General features: G+C 46.3%; 1 protein-coding gene across 3 annotated transcripts in view; it reads right to left on the bottom strand.

Moving 5' to 3' along the window:
• The window catches only part of GOLGA4 (golgin A4), a 2,156,782-nt gene that overhangs the window by 748,068 nt on the left and 1,393,383 nt on the right, over positions 1-15,331 (bottom strand). For all 3 annotated transcript variants that reach the window (XM_069613207.1, XM_069613208.1, XM_069613209.1), the window contains one exon: positions 239-391. In XM_069613207.1, the coding sequence (XP_069469308.1) occupies positions 239-391 (153 nt within the window). The remainder of the gene's footprint in view (positions 1-238; positions 392-15,331) is intronic.

The raw sequence follows: 15,331 nt of genomic DNA, 5'->3' as shown, positions 1-15,331 counted from the left end.
CCCTACACAAAATAGTACCAAGAAAAAAATAATGAGGTAATAGGGTAAAAAAATACATACACATTACAAACTCGAACTTGCTTTGGAAATGTCCAAGTCTGCTCATGACCAACTCCTGAAGAATACAGCCTACATCAGATGATTAATACATTTCTAAAGTTGATCCTGGAAATAGCCTGGTAAATTTGGCCATTAACGGTTATATACATGGAACATGGAGGCTTTACAATTCACTCACAGTTTTTAATGTTTCGGTTTCCTGCTGCAGTTCCTGAAGTCGATTCTCGCTCTGGGACTCAATGGCTTTTTTCTGCAGTTCTAGTTCTTCCAAAGCGAGGCAGTCCTGCTCCTTAGCCTGAATTGTATTCAAATATTCTTCACGATTCTTCACCTAATGGAAAAATAGAAATCTGTCTAGTAACCTTTGCGGGCTTTCTTTTAAAGACAGTACCGGTAAATGTGTCAAAATTAAGTATCTGCCCCCTCCATTTTAATTAAGACAAGCATGAATTAACAAAACACAATTAATCAGAGTATTTCTAACCTGGGCAGGTCACTATACATCTGGTGTTTGCATTGTGAATGTATCACATTGAAGAACTTTGGCTTACAGATGGCCCTTTAGCACCACCTAATGGCCAAAACTAAAAAGGGAAGTTGCATAATAGAAAGGGGTGGATAAGATGGAAGGGAAAACAGTGAGTCCTTTCATCATTGGCCGGGGTTATGTTCTTTAGTTCCTTCCCAAAGTACAAGAAGGAAGAAGCTTGTCTGCTTGCTGTCAGTCAGCATCCTGTACCAGAGTGTTGAAGCTTTTGTAGAGAAGGTCCATTTCCTGATGTTATGAATTTCTTACACTCTAATCGTATAATGTATTGGTAGAGCCAGTCACGACAGTGTTTTGTAGGTAAAGCATGTGGTTTTGAAAGTAACGCATGTTTGAAAAGGCAACAAATGGCAAATCTGACTTTTTTCTAGAGTTTTTTCTGTTGCCTTAAATTACGTTTTAACACATCGATTGCTTTCCGTATCCTCTAGCTTCTCGTTTTCACGTGATATGGCCAACCTGATTAATCACTCACCAATGCCACCTCCTGACAGCTGCAACCTCACTATGTCACTTATACTATGCCGTAAGTAGCCAATGGGCTTCAGCCTGTGGAACACCAACACACACTGACAGCGTGATGCAACATTCAATACTATCATCTGCATGCAGACAGTGGCCTGCAAAAAGCACCAACTCCCAGCAAAAACGAACTCAACTGATGGCAAAGTTACACTGCATATCTTAATCAAAAGCAACGTTTGCTCTACTACTCTCCCTCCCAAAACACAACCCAAAGTGCCAATAGGTCATGCAAATGTCAGAGGTTTAGCTATAATTAAAATCTGCAGCAGTATAATAGCATTTGCATTTTCTGTAGTGGGTATTTAATGTATCCAAGAGAAGGTTTTCAAGATGTTGGTTTAAAGGGGTAAGAGTGACAGGAAATAATGCCATTTATGAATTTGAATGTGGTGTGAGAAAATATAAAAAAGAATTGTGATGAGCAAAATTATTTGAATCTCTATCTCTCTCTCTCTCTCTCTCTCTCTCTCTGTGGTAAGCACTGAAATATTAATAAGACTTTGCCGCTGACAATTTAATATCAATTTAGAATGTTCTTGCTTACACGAACTATAAAATCTGTTTGCGAAGTACAAAATGCTTTGGTCATTTTTGTAGGGTAAAATAAGAAGGCAACCGGCCTCTGCCTGTTCCCAGAAGAAGTGTTACATTGGGCAACTTTGGTCACCCAAACTGGAAGAGCTCGCCAACCCTACTGTTAAGAGCAGTTCATATTTGGGTAAAGAAAAGTCAATATGAAAATATTCTAACGGGCGGGGAACTGAGAAAGAACGTGTGAAACTGCAGTTAACTTCACATATGAAAATTTAAAAAAAAACTTTATAAGTTATGTTCTCCATAAAAGCTTGCCAAATTTGGCATGCAACAGTTTCTAACATTATTCCAACGTTTCCGTGCCTAAAATGATTTCTGAAAAAAGTTTTTTTCCATGGGAATTACAAGCTGTATTACATCGCAATGTACAAGTGAAAAACCATTTGTAGGCTAATTTCGCCCTCTGGTGCACACTTAATGGAGTTGTGCTGCAAGAAAAAACAATGAGCTCGGAATTAAGACAAGGGGTCATATATGCTGGGTTTAGCAAACTTGGTATGTACGTATACACTTTATTCGAGTTGCACTACAGTACAATTCATTAAAGTGTAAAAGAATAAATATAAACATTTTTAAAGAATAACAAAACAGGAAAAATAACGGGCCAGTCACGATCTTGACAAGTACATCACGAGGATACCTTTAACTCGCGAGTTGGCGTACGCAAAGCCCTTTGTATGAAAGAATTCACAATGGACAAAACCCAGGATTCGTTACAGGTTATTAAGTGATGAACGACCTCATTACAATTCCAGACAACCTTTCAGGATCAGAACCAGATAATAAGTGCTAAAACGCGCACATCCTGTCTACCCTCTCTTCCTCTACCACTTCTGGTCCGTCTAAGGCCGTCTCTCCTCCTCCTTTCTCCTGTTCACCCCTGACTATGCTTCTAGACAAGTCTGATCTATGAAAGTCTCATCAAAGCAGGTTCTCCTCAGCTCATCCAGAACAATCAAGGACCACATCAACACCATTGCTCCAGTCTTGGATGATTTCTGCAATCACTCCTTTGCCACTGGAACTTTCCCCTGCCCCTTAAGCACTCGCTTGTGCACCCTAAAAAAACTTGCCCGATCCTTCCTCTCCGGCTATCACCCGATCTCCATCACTCCTTTCCTGGGAAAACTCTTGGAAAAGCTGGCCGTGTCCCAGCTTAATCTACATACTGTATCTGTTGGTTGCCTCCATGACCACCAGTCTGGCTTCAGAGCTGCTAGAAACACAGACACTTCTATCCTTGAACACCCATGAAGATTTGCGCTCCAATATTGACTCTAATCTCCCTTATTATATGCTATGATATTTTAATGATATCGCGTCCATACACAAGTGGCAAGGGAGGGGTACAAGGGAGAACAAAACAACGATCTTACTAGGCCCAGTGACATTTAGAACGCACAAGTGCAGGGGAGAGTGAAAGGGGGGGGGGGGGAGTGAAAGTGGAGGTTTGGGAAGTGCTGAATACGAGATCAAAAAAACAACAAGAAGTGTGGAAAGCAGGAGGCCAGTGCAAGAATAAGAACAGACAACGGCTGTCAAATAAGTGTGGGTAAAGGGACTATAGAGTTGCAGATACAGACACAAGTGCAAGACGGTTGCCAGGAGGCAGTGCGGGTATGCAGCTGGGTGGGGAGGGATCTGGCCTGGATTCAGAGGGTAGCCAGGTGCCCAGTGCAGAAACAGAAGAGACCAGCAGCAGAGAGTAAGAGAGAAGGCAGAAGCAAAGAGGAAGGTCTTGAGGTGCTTCCAGAACCAAAGATGGTCAATTTCAGCGAGGCAGGGAGGCTGTTCCAGAGGGAGGCCCCCAGCCGAATAAAGAGATCTACCACCGACTCGTCACTTGGAGAAGCGATTGACCCTGAGGGAGTTGGAGGAAGACGAGTGAAGAGCTCGAGTAAGAAGGTATTTCCAAAGGGAGAGTTCAAGGTATTTCAGACCCAGGCCCCAAAAGGCCTTGTGGACAATGCAGATGTCTTGGACTTAATCCTTGCAGCCACTGGGAGCAAGTGAAGAGATTTCAGGGCTGAAGAGATACAATCCCATGGCTTGAGGCCAAGGACAAGTCTCGCAGTCCTGTTCTGGATGAGTTGCAGAGGGCGAACAGTGGTAGCAGGCAGAATTACAAAGAGGCTGTTGCAGTAATCCTGCTTAGAGAGAACCAGAGCTCTGGAGACAGTGAGCTACTGTGGGAAGTAGAGGAAAGGAAAAATACCCCTGAAGAGGTGCAGTTGATAGTTTGACTTCTTAGAGACGTCAGAGATATGAGGAGAGAAGTAGAGTGTGGAGTCGAAGGTGACCCTGAGGTTCTTAGCCTCACAGGTGGGAGCGGGAAGGGGGCCAAGGGAGGCAGGCCAGAGAGTTACAGGAAAGGAAGATGCAGGAGTGCTGATAAGGAAGATCTCGGTCTTACTTGCATTAAGGCAGAGGTCGTTGGCGGCACACCACTCCTGGATTGCAGACAGACACTCAGAGATGAGAGAGGGAGCAGAGGTGGCAGAGGGGAGTCTGAAAACGGGCAGTTATCCGCATAGCACTGAAAGTTGGAGCTGAAAACAGCAATGCAGTGAGCAAGGGGTGCCAAGTATTGGTTGAAGGCCGTTAGTCCTCATTCTCCTTGAGCTATCCTCTGCTTTTGAAATGGTCAACCATGCCATCCTGCTCAATCATCTCTGGGACAACCTTGGTATTACTAATCAGACCCTGGTTTGGTTGACCACCTTTCTCACCGACCGACCCTCTCCGGTCCAACTGGGGTCTTTCCTCTCTTCTATCCCTCTCTCTACTTGTGGCATTCCCCAGGGGCATAACCTCTCTCTCCCTGGCTCTTCAACCACTACCTGGCACCTCTTGCCCACTGCATCGCTACTTTCTGCTCCAATTTTCAATGTTATGCGGATGACACTCCGCTCTCTTTCAGGCTCCCCTCAGCCACCTGTGCTTCTCCTCTCATACCAGAATGTCTGGCCGCAATTTAGGAATGGTGTGTCACCACTGATCTCTGCCTTAATGCCAGTAAGATTAAGACCCTCATCATTGGGACACCCGCTCCCACCTTTCCTCTCTCTCTGGCGACCCACTCTGGGCCCTCTTCCTGCTCCTTCATGTGAGGCTAAGAACTTTGGTGTCATCTTCGACTCCATCCTCTCTTTCTCTCCTCACATCTTTGACATCTCTAAGAAGTCAAACTATCAGATGCCCCTCCTCAGACGTATTCTTCCTTTTCTCACTTTCCCCCAGAAGCTCACTGTCTCCAGAGTTCTGGTCCTCTCTAGGCTGGGCGATTGCTAAAGCCTCTTTCTAAATCTTCCTGCCTCTACTCTTCAACCTTTACAATTTATCCTGAACAGGACTGCGAGACATGTCCTTGGCCTCAAGCCCAGGGATCCTACCTCTCCAGCTCGGAAATCTCTTCACTGGCTGCAAGGATCAACTTCAAGACCCTCTGCATTGTTCACAAGACTTTCTGGGGCCTGGGACAGCTCTACCTCCAACCTTCTCTTCCAAAACATCTTTCTTCTCGAGTTTGCCGCTAATCCACCTCCAACTCTCTGAGGGTCAGACGCTTCTCCAAGCAGAGGGTTGGGGGCAGATCTATTTCCTCAGCTGGGTCTCCCTCAGGAACAGCCTCCCTGCCTCCCTCAAACTTGAGCAGAACCACCTTCGGTTCCGGAAGCAACTCAAGAACTTTCTTTTTGCTTCCGCTTTCTCTCTTCCACTCCCCTGCTGATGCACCCGACTGCTCCGCGCACTGGCCACCTGGTCACCCTCTGAACTTGGGGCCCAGGCTCCTGCATGGCCAGTTGACGTTGCACTGCCTCCAGGCTCCCCAGCACTTAAGGGTCTGTATCTGCAACATTACAGTCCCTTCCATCTGCACTTATGAGCCACCCGCTGGCTTCACTTGTGAGTTAACTGAATTCCCCCTTCCGCTCTCCCCTGGCACTTCTCCCCTTCCCTCTTATCCGCACTTGCGCGATCTGAATGACACAAGGCCTAGTCAAAATGTTATTTTGTCTTCCCTTGTTTCCCCTCCTTGTTTTGTCGTGCCTAGAAACACTTGTGTACAGGCACGTTATAAATACCCCATAATATCATATCATATTGTGGACATAACAGTATAACATGTAAGCTGGTTTCTTCCTTATCTAAACAGAAAGGAAGATATCTATGTCTTAAGCCCCCTTCTTCCAAGTAGCTGCCCATCCATTTAGAGGAAGTACATAAAAACATAACCTGGTGATAATACCGCTTTCAAACCTATACATAACACAATCTTAATACTGCTGAATACCTTCAGTTGAAATGAGTAGGTACTCTGCAATCTTCAAGATTAAAGCAACATCAAGTTCCCCCAAACCCTCTTGCAGTGACGCAAAAGTTTGAAGTTTGATTCCCATTTTGGAATGTACAACATTAGTGGACCATAAGGTGGTAGCTTAAACAGCGGCCAAAGAATTTAAAACATGATCACACCCAGGGATCTTTATGGTCAAGAGATAAGAAAATCCAAAATTAAGTTTGACAGAATAGCTTTGGAGTTTGAGCGTGTCAACAGCCACATCCTCTACACGCCCAATTATAACAGCCACCAGGTTACTGTTGTCAAGTGCCATAAGTACTCTTAACACATTCTCTGGAAGCCCCTGCTGTCGCAGGACCCTCCAGTTTTGACTGACTGAAGAAAAGCAGTGGAGAGGTTCATGAACATCACAAAAATAGGTTCATGCTTAATATAGTGGGAATTAGCTAGAATCAAATAAATACTTAGGAGCAGTGCCCATACAGTTCCTAAAACCGAGTTGGGAGTCTGATAAGATGTTAGCCTCGGCCCATTCGGTTAGGGAGAGGAAAAGAAGGGTGAACAAATATTTTATATGAGCTATCTAAAAGAGGAATGGGGTAATATAAAGATGGAAGGGCATTGCTGCTTTTTTGTAAATCAGGGACAATAATGCATACCTCCAGAATGAAAGTTCTCTATTCAACACTAGCATTGCATTGAATACAATATACACAATGATGGGCCAAAGGTGAGCGTCATATCTGATTATGTCTGTGGGTACCCTATCCAGGCTGGAGCTTTACCTGGTCTTTGGAGCTGAAACGCCTTTAAGTATATACGCCCAGGAGCAAGACAAGCTAGGGTAGGTATTATCTGGGCATGATTGTTTTATCGGGATGTACTGAAAAAGGTAAAGGATCCATTATCCCAGAACTAGATGGGGGCTGAAGGGGACTTGCATATAATCCCTTATAATGCTCTACCCAGCCATCAGCTGAGATGGTAGAAGCCAGTTTCAAAGTGGGCATTCTGGGGAAGAGGACAAGTCTTCACCAGGATCCCAGAATGTTTTATTGTAGTTTGCACAGGAGGCATCCAGGAACATGCCCCATTCGTTATTCACCAACTCTGCTTTCCTATTCTTAATCGCAGTCCTGTATTCACTCCTTCTCAGAGTTATATACCTACAGTCCAAGGGTTCCGATTTCAATGCCTTAAGTAAATAATGTGTTACCATTCTACAGGAAAGGTTGAACCAACCCTTCTTAGGGACACCTTTATATTTGCTAAATTCAACCTCAAAGTGACCTGTGAGGGACTGAAAGAAAATTTCGTTCTCAGTGTGGCAGGTCATCTGGTGAATTCTATGTGGGGGTCTTGGTATTTATCAGTTTCTGCATAATAATCATTTGGTCTAACATAATATTTTCACAAATGCGTCCTAGGGGTCCCAGTGAACAGAGCGCCGATTAGCACTGATACGCCAAGTCATTTTTCCAAGGTATATCTAGATTAGTCTGATTCACATAACTGTCTACCCTTTTGATGGTGCTGTGGCAAATGGTCACTCTCGGGTCTATCAATGATAGTGAAGTCGGAGATGTTAGGCCCTATATTAACAGGGATGCAGATGTAATCAATAAGGCTTTTCCGTAGGTGGTTCACAATGGTCCAATAATGTCTGAGACAAGATTATTGGAAATGCAAGGCATATCAATGTGCAGCCATAGAAGAAAAGCAGCAGCATAAATCATTCAAAAGCATCTGGCACATCCACTGTCACCTACCGAACAACGGGAACCAAGATGGACGTCAAGACCATTTATTTGGTTTCAAACTTTATCAGGGTTTATATACACTGGCAATGTAGGGGTAAGTGAAGCTGCTGAAACAAAAGAAAACGGAACTGGACCACCAAAATCATTAAGTTGTGTGCCCAAGTGTGAGTCTCTTGCGTTGGCCGAAGACTAAAGGGCGCCCAGAGTCTGGCATCCCAGTTACAGTTCATAGAGCAGTGACAAGGTTGAGTTACCTTCCTCTGTTCCAGTATAAGTTTTTTCAGATTTCCTGAATCCTATTCTTTGGCGTTTATGGCAGGTTTCATCCGTTTCCCCCCTAATGTGAGTGTCAGGCCCACTTCTCAGCTCTAACATGCAAGCCCTAATCCTCAGAATAGTACATCTTGGCCTGCTTAGTGCCAACTGGGCCCACTGAAACTTGATTGCTCTGGTCGGCTAGGCCCAGAAGTTGCTCCTGATATTTCTTATTCCCCTGCGCTTTGTAAATGCCTTTCCTCCTCCTCGATATCACTCTCCCCAAATGCCACAATAACCTCTGTGTTGCTCCCAGGCCCTACGGTTGCCTCCTTCATCCACTTCAATCTTGGTGCATCAATCTCATTCCCCTCTTTCTGTCTTTGATACTTCCCTCTATCATTGTTGCAGTCTTCATCTTCACTTCCTTCAACTTCTCACCTCTACCTTCTCCAGGCCTCAAACCCTCCTCCTCCAGATGTAAAGTCTGCCAACTCTCTCTGCCAGTCACCTCTAACTGTCAACTCCTCTTCCTTCAAATGTAATCTCCTTCATTTCCTCTGCTACCTCTCTCCAGCTTTTTCCACTTCTGCCATCTCCTGTACTCTCCTTCATTTCCTCTCCTGTCCTACCGCTGTGTGGCGACCAATTTACTTTATGGATACTTGAAGACAATTTTAGGGTTGTTTTGGAGGACGGGACCTGGGCTTCTGTGGTGCCTTAGTGTGGGAAGGGCTCCGTAATGTCGGCTTTAATTAGGGATATGGGGAAAGTGTTTAGTGGTCCTAATGTGATTTACATCTGCCAGGTGACTTGGACAGTGTGGGGATGCTCTGCATTTCGGCCCCAGGTCCATCATCCCCCCGCTTTGGGAGGCAACACAAGCCCATTCCCAACATCCTCAAGGCATGGTATTAGATGACAAGTTACTTTCTTACCTGGTAACGTTCTTTCGATGGGATGGTCTGACGACGTATTCCATATCTATGACATGTAATCACCACAGCTGTGCTGCTTTGGAAAATCTTCAGCGTCTGCGTCCTTCGTCGATGACATCGATACGCCGCCCTCGAGGACCTCCTCCGACGGCCGACGTCACTGGATGTTATAAGTAGGACGCACGACGCCCGTAGCCTCAGTTGTAGTTTTTTTCCCAGAACGTGTGGCACCAGTCTTCTGCCAGTCTGACACACAAAGACTTGCGGAAACGTAAGCTGCAATCGCATAAGAAATTCTGTAGCGGGGAAGGCAGGGAGGGAGCGATATGGAATACGTCGTCGGACCATCCCATCGAAAGAACGTTACCAGGTAAGAGAGTAACTTGTTCTTCGAGGGGATTGGGTCCTCTGACGTATTCCATATCAATGACAGACTCCCAAAGCAGTACCAATGCAAGGAGGTGGGAAAAGAATTTAGAAAACAGAAATTTAGAATGCCCAAAGTGCGGAGTAAAGGACCACCTTGCCAAAGGCCAGATCCTGTCCACGGATCGAATCAAGGGAGTAGTGACGTACAAAAGTAAGTACCGAAGCCCTGGTGGCTGCATCACAGATGTTATGAATAGGAACACCCCTCTGTAGGGCAGTAGAGGCAGCCATACCCCTGGTAGAATGGGCCCGCAAGCCGACCGGTGGGTCCTTACCCGCCAAGCGGTAACACTCAGAGATAGCCAGAATAATCCAGCGAGACAAAGTCTGCTTCGTCACAGCTTGTCCCAAACGCTTTCCAGCGAAAGCAATGAAGAGTTGATCGTCCACTCTGACCCGGGACATTCGTGAAATATAAAAGCTTAACGCTCTCCTAGGATCAAGCCTATGGAGCCTCTCCTCTTCCTTACCAGGATGTGGAGGAGGATAAAACACCGGAAGAACAACCTTCTGGTATAAATGAAATTCCGACACCACCTTCGGAAGAAAGGAAAGACGAAGTCTAAGGACAACCCTGTCCTTATGAAACACAGTGAAGGGTGGCTTAACTGAAAGTGCCTGTAACTCACTCACTCTGCGAGCGGAAGTGACCGCAACCAAAAATACAGTTTTAAGAGTTAACAGTCTCAAAGCGCATGAATGCAAAGGCTCAAACGGAGCACCCATCAGAAACTTGAGAACAAGGTTCAAATCCCAACCGGGCACCTGGAAAGGTGACGGAGGGAACACATTAGTGAGCCCTTTCAGAAATTGAAAAATTAAAGGAATTTTAAAATAGGAACACTCTTCAGACGAACGCTTAAATATGGACAGCGCCACCAGGTAACCTTTAACGGTACCCACTTGCAAGCCCCTGTGGGCCAAAGAAAGCAAAAAAGACAGAACCATGGGAATGTCACATGCAAAAGTATCCACATTCTTAACCCTGCACCAGGAGGGATGGTAGGATACGATGCCTGCTTTGACAGGGCAGTAGCCGCCTGCACCACCAAACTCTCCGGAGTGGGGTGCCTGGTCAAGTAGCAGGGGTCGCTACTGGATGGGCGGTATTTTTGCGGAAAACACTTGCCCACTGCCGGGAGACTCTCCGGAGCAGTCCAAGCCGCCGCCACCCTCCTCTGTAGAGCCATATGGAACGGCAGTACCGGGTCAGTTGGCGGACTTTGGTCGAGGATATCCGTAAGGTCATCCTGAAGAAAATCCCCTGGGGGAGCAGACCAACCCAAGTACTCACTGACCCTAGACATAAGGCGCCGGTAAGAGGAGTCGGCATGAATGCCAGGCTCAGGCCTACAAAACTCCACCTCCGGAGATGTGTCCAGCCCACTGGTATTGTGCAGGGACTGTTGCAGGTGCTCAATCTGGCTATGGCCCGAGAGAATCTCGTCTGGCACCGTATCAGGAACCATACCATCATCAGAGCCCTCATCCACCTCTGAAATAAACTCAAGATGGCGGTAAGAAGGCACAGAATGTGGAACAAAGCCATGCTTGACCTTGGCCAGAGCATTTCTAGGGGGTTCCACCGAGCCCTGGGTACCCGCGTCGAAACAGCCCCGAAAGGTGTCGAGTGAATCGGCGTCGACGCCGAACGCGGCGCCGACAGCATCAATGGCATCGACACAGACCTCGAGGCCAGAGCCCCGAGCGTGTCCCTCGACAGCCTGGGTGCCGATGGCGTCGATGACTTCTTCGGAGGCGGGGCCTCGAAAGAGTCCTTCGATGACCTCAGCGCCACCGGCGTCGACGTCTTCCTCGAAGACACCACAGGTGCACATGGTCTCGAGCGCGTCGAGGACCGGGACCTGGCATGACGAGAACGATTCCCCTTGTCCGAGCGGGACCTCTACCGCGAATTGTGCCGACCACCCGAGCCCGAAGGCATGCGAGCAGTGTCTCTCGACCGATCACGACCGACCCCACTCAGAGGTGCGGACAGACCAGTGCCCTGCGATTCGAGAATCGCTAACATTTTCTTCCTGAAGGAAGCCCATTCCTCCGGCGTCGCATGCTTGGTGGGATAAGTGACCCGCCGACTGGCAGAGTCCTCGGATGGGGAAGGCGACCGATGACGGCGCTTACGGGAGTGCCTCGAAGAGGCAGAGGAGCGGCGGGACCGACTCCAGGACCCACTGGACTTCCGACGACGATGCGGAGAGTCGACCCTCGAATCGTCCGTCGAAAGCCCTACAGAGCTCGACTTCCGTGGCTTGGACACCTTACCTACCGACAACAACTTCTTGCGCTCCCGCAAGGCTTTGGACCTGAGCGACAGGCAGTCGACACAGTCATCCGTGTCATGGGCCTCCCCGAGGCACCAGAGGCAGGCGTCGTGCAAGTCCATCACCGACATCTTGGATCCACAGTCCCCGCACTTCTTAAAGCCCGGATGCGGGGTGGAAGACGAGGTAGACATTTTCACGAAGAATATAATTCACAATACGAACAGGTTCGAAGAACCGAGAAAGAACAGAAACTCCAAAGAGTCGAGGTGCGGCGAGATCTCCGTAGCGAACACGTTCGCGAAAAAACAGAACTGAGGCTACGGGCGTCGTGCATCCTACTTATAACATCCAGTGACGTCAGCCGTCGGAGGAGGTCCTCATCGACGTCATCGACGCAGGACGCCGAAGATTTTCTAAAGCAGCACAGCTGTGGTGATTACATGTCATAGATATGGAATATGTCAGAGGACCCAATCCCCTCAAACACCCTTTACTTTGTGCATACCCCCCATTCCTAAGCTTAAGTCTGATTCCATTACAGCACCAGCAGTCAAAGTTTTAACTGCTGCTGCAAACCCTCCAACAAGAAAATCTCGTTTGGGTTTGTTTATTTATAATGCGTGCCAGACTCGAAGGTATCAGGGCGCAGGGTACAGTGGAAGGTTACATGATTACTTTCAGCTTCGGCAAGTCAGTTACAGAGTAAGAAAGACAAAGATATGCACTACTCCCTAATACAGAACACTTTAGGGACATAGTAGACCTACAGGCAAATTACATTGGGTACATAAGGTATATATATATATATATATATATATATATATATATATATATATACACATATGTACATAGAGTCAGCTAGTAATTACATATTTACATTACATTTACATTACTTGACATTATTACATTTGAATGTACAAGGCTACAATGATGATCAGATGAACGGTCATACAGTCCGGTCAGGTATGTAGGTGAGTCAGGGTAAAGGTTGGTGCCAGAGGGATCTAGTGTGGTTAATTTTATAACTGATTATCTGAATCCCCAAACATATGACCCTTACTCCCAACACACAGGGCCAATGAAATTGGGGGTATATGGCACCCCCACAAGGCACCTGCATCGAGATGTGCAAACAAATGTTCTTAAACATGAATAGCTACGTGGATGCTGACCCTAAACACAGTCTTTGATATTACCAATGTAAAATGGCCAATAGGTCTAGCTTTTCCTGGTACCCACTCTTCCCAGCGGAGGGAGCCATGAAAATTAAAGCTAAAGGGCAAAGCGGTGAGGCAAGGGCAGTTGAGATGAAGGGAGAGAGGGAAAGGAAAAGCAGCACCTTTGAGAGAGAGATTGAGTAAAAGCAAGAGCATGCAGGAAAATAGAAGTTCTGATCAGCATACTGTCTTGAAAGTATTTGAATGTAAAAAGTTAAATTCATGCTGAATGAGTCTCTGATAAATGTGCTCGGAGGTACTGTATGTTGCAGGTCTTGTTAAAAACATGCTGATGTGAGATATAAATTTGTCTGCTGAGGGCACTTCTTCACGTGTCTCTAAAAATTGCCTTCATGTCTTATTCATACATGTCTTTGTATGATATGTGTCTGCTGAACATGCCCTCAGACAAACCATGTTGTAGCAAAGAACATTGGATCCCGAGGGGGGATGAGGAAGGCAATATAGGGTCTGCCTCAAGTTCATTTGGAAAATTTAGGAAGGGAATGTTTTTTATACCGGAAAACTGAGTTCTTTCCCAGGCACATCCCTTAGCTTAACAAGCAATTATTCACATATCTCATTTATATAGAACATCTCACAAGTCCATGTAAATGGCAGGATATCCATGGGCCAGAGGACCCCCCTAGTCGCCACCACTTAATCACTGTCTTGGGAGAGGGGCTTGCCGCATGAGACCAGCGGGATCCCCAGGCCAATTACCAGGCCAGTCACGGGGTGCCCCCACTTCAGAAACTGCAACTTTGACAATCCACCCCTGGACTGGATTTAAACCAGATCTAGCACTGCGGATCCCAGATGAGAGGTGGGACGATAGAGGTATCCGTTCTGGGTTCCTTATGCCAGGTAGAATGTTGAGAGGGGATGTCCCAATCCAAGTTGAGCAACTGTTCTGATGAATAACCGGGAAGAGGATTACAATAGCCACAATTCCCTTTTCCTATACAGGAAAACCTGGAACCAGAATCGAGGAATAAAGGTAACATTTCAGGAGCAGCGGCACTGTGGAGATAACCTTAGCAGCCCACGTTAAATCACAGCACAAAGATAGCAGGATAGCCTGAGATAATACATACTCCTCCATGCCCCTTACACAGAAGAAATTGCAAACCATCCCTTCTAAAAAGCAATGGAGGAAAAACAATCTTTATTACAGACTTTCCCTCTTCCCAAAGAAGTTATGAACGCACCGACAGAAGTTAACATAAAGACAGACATGCTGCAAACAAAGATAATCAAAATGAAATTGAGGAGAAAGCCTTCCAAAAGCAGACCTGGAGAAGGAGCAGCTGCCATCCGTCCATGGGAGAGAACCTTCCATTATACAAACCAAGATGGTGGCTTCCTTTTTTAAAGGCTTCCACCAGGAAAGGTCTACACATTCTCCTTACCACTGATCATTCTCAGATTTGTCATGGGACCGTTTCAACCAATCGGACTACAGACATTCAAGATAAGCCCTAATTATAGGTCAGCGAGGAGGTTGACGAATATCAGGTGGTGACAGGGAAATTAACAAGGTGGGACATGTGGTTGCAAGAGGTAAGGCCAGGTGGTCAGAGCACATTGGCAACTGCAGAAAGAGATGTTGGCACAAGCTTGGAGAGGAGATGTGTGACTAGATGGACAGAAAGATGTGGTAGGAGAATAATGACAGAAGGTGGCAGAAAGGGATTAACAGAAGGTGATAGAAGAATAAGAGGGTAGTAGACGATTATCAGGAGGTGGTATGAGGAGAACAACAGAATGAGATTTAAAGTGACCATAGGAAGCCAAGGTGAGAAAATGCCAGAATATGCAAATGACTTGGCATCGGCTAGCCAGGCTTTATCTAGCAAGGGTAGCAAGACTTGAGAGGGCAGCTTGGCTGGAGGCAAGGTGGATCCAATCTGAAGTAGTTGAAAACACAGAGGTGGATCAGTAGGAGTAGCTTAATGGTTGAGGAGGGAGCAGCTCAGACAACCCTACAACAGGAAGAGGAAAGAACCTTCTAGATCCTTCTAGTGAGCTCTGGGGAATGCAACACCACATGGCTCTGACACCCCCAGGAATAGAAACTCCTCTCCATCTCCTAACTCCTAGAAGAGATCTAGAAATATAGGAAGAGTCAAACAGAACTTGCATCAGACACAAGAGATGGAAGACAGAGAATATAACTATGAGAATAAACCCCGAGAGTAATCTGTAAAATAAGCCTGATACTCGAAAAGAAAAGAGTGAGGGAAACCCTAAAACACAAGATAAAGGCCTGCCATAGATAATCGAGAAGAAACCAGTGGAAGGATGTTTTGATCAAGACATAGGATAAAGGAAGGAAATTGAGAGAGAACTCAGACTCATTTTATCTTTCTTACTATTTTGACAACCTGTACATCCTTTCCGTTGAATAAAGGAAAG

Source organism: Ambystoma mexicanum, chromosome 5p (genome assembly GCF_040938575.1).
Source record: "Ambystoma mexicanum isolate Mex_15411 chromosome 5p, UKY_AmexF1_1, whole genome shotgun sequence".
Classification (NCBI taxonomy): Eukaryota; Metazoa; Chordata; class Amphibia; order Caudata; family Ambystomatidae; genus Ambystoma; species Ambystoma mexicanum.
Note: the sequence above shows the minus strand (reverse complement) of the source record. Positions and strands in the feature narration are given on the sequence as shown.